At 41.8% G+C, this 10,200-nt stretch overlaps 1 protein-coding gene across 1 annotated transcript in view; it reads left to right on the top strand.

Annotated features, from left to right (window-relative positions):
• LOC143280260 (uncharacterized) overlaps window positions 1-10,200 on the top strand; it is an 84,112-nt gene that overhangs the window by 55,781 nt on the left and 18,131 nt on the right. Inside the window, exon 4 of the mRNA XM_076584891.1 lies at window positions 8,672-8,929. Coding sequence (XP_076441006.1) covers window positions 8,672-8,929 — 258 coding nt within the window. The remainder of the gene's footprint in view (window positions 1-8,671; window positions 8,930-10,200) is intronic.

Genomic DNA, 10,200 nt, shown 5'->3' with positions numbered 1-10,200 from the left:
TGCATGTGCCTGTCCACACATGTATGCATCAGCACAAAATCCCACCCAGGTGTCTCCCTAGCTGTGGGTTGGATTCCTTTTTATAATTTCAAATGATGGTAGCTGTGTAAAGAAGAGGATGAAGAAGTATTGATCAGGAAATGAGGTGGTGGTGGCTGGTGATGGTAGAGAGGAGGGTGGGGTGGGGGAGGGCTGGGCTGATTTTTATGAAGTAGCTGGCCTGGTTCCATGCTACCTGGACCACACCTTAATTCTGAAGCCAGAGAGATAGTGTACCTGTGCCTGCCGTGCCACTTTCCCATCCTGCCTCTACTGGCTGCCAGCACACACCTGGCCTCTGCTGGCCTCCCCTTGCCTCCGCACAGCCACACAGCAGTCAGCCCTCAGCGCTGTGCATGCTGGCTTATTATCTCCTGGCTATCGCTCTGTTGTGTTGATGGTGTGGGCATCGTGAACACTGATAGTGATAGACCAAGTCAACAGATTCCTGGCCTGTCTGTCAAGTGAAAAACTCTTCAGCTGCCTGTTGTGTGAAGAACATCCACTCGCCACCCACACGTACTGGGGAGAGAAAAAAAAAGAAGAAGAAAAAAAGAAAGAAGAAAAAGTGAGAGTTTAGAAAAATAGAATATTTGAAGTGTTGCTTTAGGTATAAAAGTCTTTGTGCAGGCAGTGTGACAGTGTTCTTCATGGTGGTTAGGAATAAGCAAACACACCCACAAGATTCCTAATCATGATATTGGAACTGCAGAATCTGGAAGCAAAATAAACTTGACACCAAGTACACTGCATTGCTGCCCAAAGGTCCTTGATGAACATTATTTAAAAGATTTTGAGGCACAGTGTTAACGTGATGTTGCAGATTTATTAAGACAAGCAGTTGAGTTGAACTTGGGGCTAGAAAAAAGGACAGCGTGTGGAATACCATACATACATCTCCGGGGGAAAGCAGCATCAAAGAGAAAGGAAAGAAACTGAACGATTTTATGACTGAGCAGGGTGACAGTTGTTCACACAAGCTGCCAAACAGTTTGCTTGATGATTCGTCGTCAGCTATCGTTTGATTTTGACTTGGCGTGGTCAGACGGTGAAGGTGAGATCGTTGTGGGTGGGGCAGGTGATTTGGGTGTTGTGGTGTACAGTGAATCCATCTGGTGTTGGTGTTGTCACTGCCATGCTGGACAAAAAGGGGATGGAAGGTGAGACATCTGATGTTTTTCTCTCAGCATCCGCTTGGATGTAGGAGTATTTTTTGCTGTATGGAGGGAGGGAAGGGGCAGGGGGGGGAATCCAAATTCACACACACACACACACACACACACACACACACACACACACACACACACCTCTCACCCAGCCCCAAAAGTTATATATATTGATTTTGAATGCAAGAGTGGTGAAAGTTTGGAAGACATTTGGAGAGGGATGTGTGTGGGTGATTCAGTGCAGAGGCTTTCCACGGCCAAGGAAACATTACTGTATCAAATCAACACTGACAATAGTCTTGTTTTTCCATGTGGTTTGATTATGCTTATTCATAACTGTAGTTTAACAAAATAATGTGCAGATACGTCAAACATTAAAATTGTATTTGAAGAAAAGATTTTCAAATATATGCTTACAAGCAGTGCATGCACAATTTCATATCTCACACACACACACACACACACTCACACACACACACACACACACACACATACAAACACAAACACAATGCTCACATGCATGATATGCTCACTGAATATTATTTGTTTGTATGAGCGGAGATTTCAGAAAGGGGAATTGCAACAGAGCAGGGGTAAGAATGGATGGAGGGAAGGGGGAGAGGGGAACTGTTTTGGCTGTGAGAAGTTAAGCTGCCGTATGTATGCCGTATTTGGAAGAAGGATTGTAACTTTGTCCTTTTTCAATGAACTTAGAAGCTGCCACACCTCCCCCTCACCCCCTCTGCCTGCTTCTTTCCCATGACATGTGTCATGATGTTGTTTTTTTATGTTGTGATGCTTACTGCTTTGGAACTAAGCTGAAAACATTCCTCTGCTTAATTGAAAGTTTCTATTCTTCTGATAATTGATTTTCCCCCCCCCCCCCCTGCCTGAGTCAGCACTGCTAAGGAGAGTAGAGTGGTTGAGAATATCCATGGCAGTCATGGTCGATGTTTTGTTTTTGTTTGACATCTTTTTCTCCATTGTGCCTTTGTGTGTTCCTAAAGGCCTGAAGGGTTATCTGTCTACATGTACAGAGCATATCCGTTTTGTTGACAGATAGGTTTGGGTGTTTTTCTGTGTTATTTTGTTATTGATGAAATTGTTATTCAGTTATCTGTTGATTGGTATGTTTTGTTTTCATTGTGTTTATTCACATCTATTTCCCTTTATTAGTTTGATTGGCTAAGAGCGGGCCAGACTAAGAGGGGCGTCTTTTCACTGTTAGCCGCGCGAAATTTGGCCAAACAGAGCAAACCATAGGCCTAGTTTGCATCAGTTTGACATGGTAAGTATATGTAAACACCAAACATGGAGTATAATACAAACTCCTCCTTTTCCCTTTATTTACAGTGCATTAGAGGATGAGTTTTGCTGTTTGCTAACTTTTGATTTGATTCATTTAAACTCGATATACCATCAGGTTTTTTTTTAATATTTATTTTATTTTATTTTATTTTGTTTTGACTGATTAAAAAAAAACAAAAAACAACAACAACCAAAAATAAACACATTGAAAGTTTATTCACCACCATCAGTGATATCAGACTGAAGCTGTGTTTGTTGTGTGTGCTACATTACAATGAACGATTTCTCACAGTTCCAGTCGTCAGTCTCAGAAACAGGAAGCATTGTGACCTTTTAACTAGAGATTTCCAGAAGACACCGCGTTGTTGCATGCGTCATGTGACACAACATTACGCAATGTGGCCAGGCCACTGCATCATCACCGCAGGGCTTGTGTGTGTGTGTGTGGTTCTCGTGTGTCTGTGTTCGCCCAACCGCACGTGCAGGATCTGTGTTGTTGAAGAACTCATTTCATTCTCTCCGCTGTGTTCTGCGCAATGAATGAGTCAGGTTAGCACTCTGCTTCAAGCCACACATTCGGTGCTGAGTGATTTTTTTTCTTTCTTTTTTTTTTTTTTTTTTTTGCATGCATATGTGTGTTCAACTTCTTTCCTTCCTTCCTTTTTGGATAAAAAAAAAAAAAAAAAAAATCAGTGGTTGTTCTGGTGATAGTGTTGATTTGCTGTTGCTTCTTTTGCCCCACATAACTTTTGATGAAGACTGTCCCTTGGTGTTTCCACTATCCTCATAAAAAGATTCCCCAATTTTCATTTTATTTTATTTTGAGTGTGCTGAGTTTGTTTCTGCGTAACGTAACGTGTAGTTTTTTTTCAAGTGTTGAATGTGCATGGATTGTTTCTCTGTGGTGCCTTTTAATGACTGCTTTTTCCTCTCCTTTATATTTGCAGTTTGTTTAGAGACACACACACACACACACACACTGTGTGTGTGTGTGTGGTGGTTGGTGTGTGTGTGGTGGTTGGGTGTGTGTGTTTGTGTGTGTGACTTCGACTTCGACTTCATTTATTGTCATAAAATCCAGAAAGGATTAATAGACACAACAAAAAACTAAAGGAACAATGAAAGAAACAGTCATCTAATACGCATGCAGTGAAATATATAGTTGGCGAGTGTTTTTGACAGTCATCGCATTTGAATAAATCACTAGGGTTCAGGATATTCTCTTGCATCTTTCTATTGATCACATCCGATATGTGATTGTGTGTGTTTTTTTTTTTGTGTGTGTAGGGGAATGGGCGATGGGATGGTTGTTTATGACTGACATTTTTTATTTTGGTAATTTGACCTACAGATTAACAACCCCTCTCACCACTGCCCTCTCCACACCCCGAAAAAAGAAACGTGAATTGAAAAGATAAGGATATTGGAGAACAAAAGAGTGGTACTCACAGATTATGCAATACATTTTCTTTCTAAAGGCAAATAAATTGAATAAGATCAAATATTTTTATGCCACACTATCCTTTCTTCAGCCTCTTTACCACATTATCCTGAGCTGTCTGGCTTTTCATTTTGTTTTTTTTAATCAAACGAAATTCTTTTAACCCATTCTCTCACCTGTCACTTGCCTTTGGGAAATTCATTTGTTGAATTTATTTTATGTATCAATGAATTTGTTTCCTTACTTGTGTATTTAATCATTTTCTACCACATTTTTAGTTGTGTGTGTGTGTGTGTATATATATATATATATATATATATATATATATATATATATATATATATATACCACACTTTGTTGCAGTGTATTCTACAAAGAGCAATTTCAGTGTATTGACCAGAATAACAGTTTCTGTGGTTGTTGTGAAAGACTTGAGAAAAGACAGGAAAATCATTGCTGGAACTGGAGGTAATAGGCAAAGTAAGCCAGATAGGAGAGGTGTTTTTACTTGGGTGGATGGTGGTGGTGAGAAGGTGAAGAAGGCAGGCAGTTGGAGGCTTGGGGGGGTGGGGTTGGATGAGTGAGACTATAGGAATCCTGTGCCTTCAGGGAGGCTGACTTGTAGGCACAATGTTATGGATGTGTCTGGCTGTCTGTCCTGATACCCTTAGCTGAAGTTAGCATCAGGCGTACAGGTAAGCTGGCTGATATTGTTCCACATTTTGTGTCACATGGCAGCCAGCATCTGCAGAGAGTGTGGTGAGAGGTGTGTGTGCGTGTGTGTGTGCACTAGGATTCGTCCTTTCTGTTCCAAAGTCATCAGAATGCACTGTGGAAGCATATAAACATTTTGTCCTGTGTTTTTCCTCTCTCTCAGTCTCTTTCTCTGTGTGTGTGTGTGTGTGTGTGTGTGTGTCTGTCTGTCTGTCTGTCTCTGTCTCTCTCTGTCTGTCTCTCCTCCCTCTCTGTCTCTCCTCTCTCTGTCAGCCACTCCATCTGTCTCTCTCTCTCAACACTAAAACTTTTTCTTTTTAATCATATAGGCATATGGATGTGAGCTCAATGATATGGCCATGATTCACATTGCAAAATGATTTTTATTTCACAAAGGTTCCCTCTGTGGTACTCATTTGTTCTTTTTTCAGTGCTATAGTAGGACTTTGTAAGACCACCATTAAGTTGAGATGGAAAAGGATTGTGTGTGTTCACAGACCTGTGTGAATATCAGTCATGTTAAAACACAACTCAGTCTACAATGAAATCTTTACAAACCCACCAAGTTTGCTGGATCCATCTCTCTTATCCCCCACGCTCCATCCCCACCGGGAGAAAAAAAAAAGATATGAAAAAGTCAAGAAGTCTAATGGTGGTGCAATACATTCAAAGTCTGAAAACAAACAACATTTTTAGACTGTTTTTATTTTGAGCCGGTTATCCAAAAGACAAGTTATTACCCATTGTTTTCAGTGTGTTGGGGAGGGAGGGGAGGTTTGGAATCCCATATCTTTTGGTGAATTAGAAGTATAGATTGTTCCCATTGCCATTGTCAACCATTTTGCAACTTATGAATGCTTGTTCTGATTGCCATTGTCAACGGCTTTGGAAATTTCTGACCGCTTCAGTTTAACCCCACTGCTGTGTATGTCAAATGTGGGCTATGTGCATGCAGGAAACTGAATATCCATGGGATCTTCCATTCTTCTTGTCAGTAGTCAGAGGCCTATACAGGATGAGCACACGTGTTATGTACTGCACCTGAAGACAAGCATGTGAATGTCAACATAGTAGGGAGGGATAGGGAGGGGAAGAAATGGATTTAAAAAATAAAAGTAAAAAAAAAAAAAAAATCACTGGATGGGAGCACACACACACACACGCACGCACGCAAAGTAAAGAGATCATGCAAACCTTCATTGGAATTCAGAGTTACTGAACCGACTTGCGATGACTAACGTGGTTGCAATGACTGACAAGCACATTAAGAAGAGCGTGAAGAAAGAAAACAGGTTGCTTAGTGCAGATCTACCACAAGGTCTCCTGAGTTAGGATGGAGGGGGGGGGGGATGGGTTTGGGAATGTGGGAATACCAAAGCCCTCTTTTGAAATGCACTGATGGGGAACAACCAGGAAGAAATCTGAATGTTGACTGGAGTCGTTGAACATTGAGTGTGGAGGAGGGCAGTTGAACAGAAGGGCTTTGATTACCAGAAAGGAAGCAGAGTTGAGTGCAAGCAGGAATATTATACAAATACATGGAGAATAAATGTGAGTGTGTGTCAGTGTACCTGTTCACAAAAAATACATGCATGCAGATATATATATGCTGTGTGACATGATGCATGTTTACTGATTTATGTATGTCTCTCTACCTCTCTCTCTCTCCCCCCCCCCCCATCCCCTCTCTCTCTGTGTGTCTCTCTGTACCCCTCCCCCACCCCAGCCCCTTCCCTCCACTCTTTCTCTTTTTTTCCCAAGTTTTTTTTCTCTGCCTCCCTCTGTCTGCACACTAGGGTGTGTGTGGTGCACTCACCATCCCACACAGTTACTGACTCACAAACAGTCATGAGCTGTTAGGCATGCACACACAGATCACATTCTCTCTCTCTCTCTCTCTCTCTCTCTCTCTCTCTGTCCTATCCATATGTCAGTCGCTGTCAGTCTTTGTGTTTGTGTGTTCTCCTTGATGCACGTTGTCTGTACATTGGTGGTTGTTTTCTGTATCCCTTTTTTCTTCTTTTCTTCTTCTTCATATGTATGTGTGCATTATATAGCAGATGTAGACTGTCAAGATTTGAAGAATAGACCATGCCTGAAATCTTCATCATTGAATGATTTTTATATGTTCTGAATTTCCTCTCTTCATCCCATCCTACCCCCCCCCCCCTCCCTCTCTCTCCTCTCTCTCTCTCTCTGTGCCTCTGCCTCCTCACTCCATTTCATCCCTCACATCCTTGCAGTGCATCCAGGATTTTCCATCGGTCACGCTGTACGTTTCCCAGTGCTCACACTCCCCTTCAAGCAGATATTCTTCGCAACTAAAACCACAAACTCTTGCGCATCATCCACAATGCAGCGCCTGCTTTATTGCCTGCAGGCCCAGGCAGAAAAACAGGGGGGAAGGGATGTTGTGAAAGGAAGGTGTGTTTAGACTTGGATCTTGGGCAGGTGCCAGCACACAGAGCACCCTAGCCAGGTGAACCTCAGGTAAACTGGGGAAGCAGCCCCAATTTGCTTCTGGCACCAGCGGAGGGAAGGGGTGTTGGGAGGGACGGAAAGCCCTGTGGGGAGGAAGGTGGGAAAGGACAGAGGTGTGGAAAACGTGGAAGTGTAAAGGTAAACAAGTACCTCTGGCAGGTATTGGGGATGGGGGTGGTGGGTGAAGAGTGAGAGTGCTGTCTGTCCATCATCCCCAGACATGACTTGAAAGACTTCATGGGAAAAGGTAGACAGGTGTTGCTCGTGTTGTGTGCTTTGGAAGGGATTGGGAGGCTGGATAGAAAGGATGGTAATGCCTCATCATTGATAGGATGGTAATGCCTCATCATCAATGTGTACACACCATAAAAATTAAAAATCAAAACTTGTAATGCAGTTTAGTTATGATCCAATACTGGCTGTTATGTTTGTTTGTGTGTGTGTGTGTGTGTTTTTGTGTGTTTTTTTAATCTTGCAGTATTTCATATTAAAGCAGCAGCGTATCTGTTCTTACCCTTTAAGGCCTTTCATTTTCAAGGACAAGAGTTTGCTTGAATGATTCAGAAATTTTTCATACTTCTAGTTTATTTATGATTATTTTTTTAGCCATGTAGCAGAGATACAGTCTTTGTCATAGCCATTTCCCAACACAGGCATTTCCATACCACCAGAAGCACCCCACATGGAAGGAACTCATGGCTGTAGTGTAACAGGTGTGGCCATTGGTCAGCCTTACCCCTTAATCAGTCATGTGCTGTTCAGTTTGTGATGGCATGCTGTCCTGACTTGTACTGGCTCTTGGCACCAGCTCCATGAACTTTAGTTGCCACTTTTCTTTTCAGTAATTTTCAACTTCAAGCATTTGCAGCTTGTCTTCATTTGCTGGTAAATTCTTTCCCCTGTTGAAAGAAAAGGACACAAATTGAAAATATGGACAAAATTTCCAGTAATGAACACCTTTTTCAGGAGTCTGTCTTCCACAAAGAAGACACAAAAAAGAAATAATGCACTAGCTTCTCTTTCCCTCCCTCTCTTTCCTTATCCCCTGCTTCCCTTTCTCACTGCTGGGGGTCTGGTTCATGAAGACGTAAAGCCCTGAACGAGAGACAAGTCATGATGAACTGTGTGCCCTCTCGCCTTCTTCAACACACTCTTACACACACACACACACACACACACACACACACACCAGTGACAGATCTGACAACTCCAACCACAAACGAAACATGGAAGTGATTGTAACCAACGATAAGCATCAGTACTTACCAACATCCTTACCAACATCAAGTCACTGAACAGATCTATCCATACTACAGACCTTTTTCACTCTTTGTCTCCTCCTCCACGTCCTCCTCCTCCTCTCCCCTTCACTCTGTAAAGTATTGGGGCACTGCACAGAACTGTTCACCAGGTTCCTCCAGGCCTGTCGGTTGTGTGTCAAAGCCGAGGTCTCTGGAAACGTGTGTTTTTTTGGTCTCCTACCCAGAAGTAAGACATGGGAACATGTGTCTGTGTGTTGCAGAGAGTGTAAAAGAGGCGGATGAGGAGAAAAAGGAGAATGACAGCAAGAACCGGGCACAGGGCGATGGTGCCGCTGTCACTGCTCTGTCAGACAGAGGGGAAGGGGGAGGAGGAGTGGTCAGCTCCACACCCCCCTTCCCCACCACCCCGGTGACAGCGTTGTCCAGCGCTGATGGGTCCTTACCTGCCTCACAGGCTGTGGTGCCAGTGTCCGTCACCACCCAGGCCGAGATCACGCCCATCAACAACAACATTACAGGTAATGCACCACTGATATGGATGGATACGGAAAGGTTAAAAAACAAAAAAACAAAAACAAAAAAAACAACAAAAACCGAGAATAAACCAACCGAAAGAAAGAAAACATAAGGTCATGCACAGACTTGCAACTCTCTCTCTCTCTCTCACACACACACACACACACACACACATGCATGCACACACTCTCTCTTGCAGGGTAGCTTAATTTTAGGTTTGTATAAGAAATAAAGTTTGATCTTCAAGTTGGGAGAGAAAAAGCAATTTCAGAAGGGGTGGAATCACTATGTAAGAATAAGAATAAGAATTAACTTTATTATCTCCAACTGGAGAAATTTGGTCAGGTGCATTATCACAACACAGACAAGTAAACAACATGGGGAAAATAAATGTAAAAGTCAACAACAGCTTTTACAAATATTAGGAAGACACAAATGTAAAAAATATCACATACACCGTTTCATACATACATCCTCACACTGCAGGTAATAACTGGTATTCTTAATGTAAAAACAGAAAGAATGAAGAAACATTATTTTGAATATAATAATAAGCATAGCCTACTATATTGCACATTGATTATAATAGATAAGATAAGAATAGAGATAAATTGCGGAAAACCACAACCAGATAATCAGCACACACCCACACCCACCCACCCCCCACCCACCCCACACACGCGGTTTGCTTGATTAAACAAGAGTAATAAACATATGTTCTCAAATAAAAGCATTTCACATATTCGCTTTTAAAACATTGCAATTAATTATTACATCGTAATTATTAACAGAAATATATTAGAATATGGACGTTGCATTAGACATATTCCATTGTACATTCATTCTGCATATTGCACATTATTCATCCTACATATTGCACGTTCATAATAACCAGTTGTCACGTTTTTAAGCTCAGTAAACACACACACACACACACACACACACACACACACACACACACATGTGAGATATTAGCAGCAATATAAACCGTAATAAAGACATTTGAGTGAGTGCTTTTCATGACTTGCTGGGTGCTGCCCAGCAATGCAGTGGTTACATGGGTCTAAGTAAGGCTGACAAATTGTTACCTGAATTGCTCCATTCGTGAGCAACGTGTGGAATTTAAAAAAAATAAAAAAATGAAGATAGAAGGAAAAACAAAAATCAGCCAGAAAGACAATCAGTCTTCACAAAATTTTGATATTAGTTCAGCTAAAAAAAAAAAAAAAAAAAAAAAAAAAAGAGAGAGAGAGAGAGAGAGACAGAGAAGGGG

This window comes from Babylonia areolata, chromosome 3, assembly GCF_041734735.1.
Source record: "Babylonia areolata isolate BAREFJ2019XMU chromosome 3, ASM4173473v1, whole genome shotgun sequence".
Lineage (NCBI taxonomy): Eukaryota > Metazoa > Mollusca > Gastropoda > Neogastropoda > Buccinidae > Babylonia > Babylonia areolata.
The sequence above is the reverse complement of the archived record's forward strand: the minus strand, read 5'-3'. Positions and strand labels throughout refer to the sequence as shown.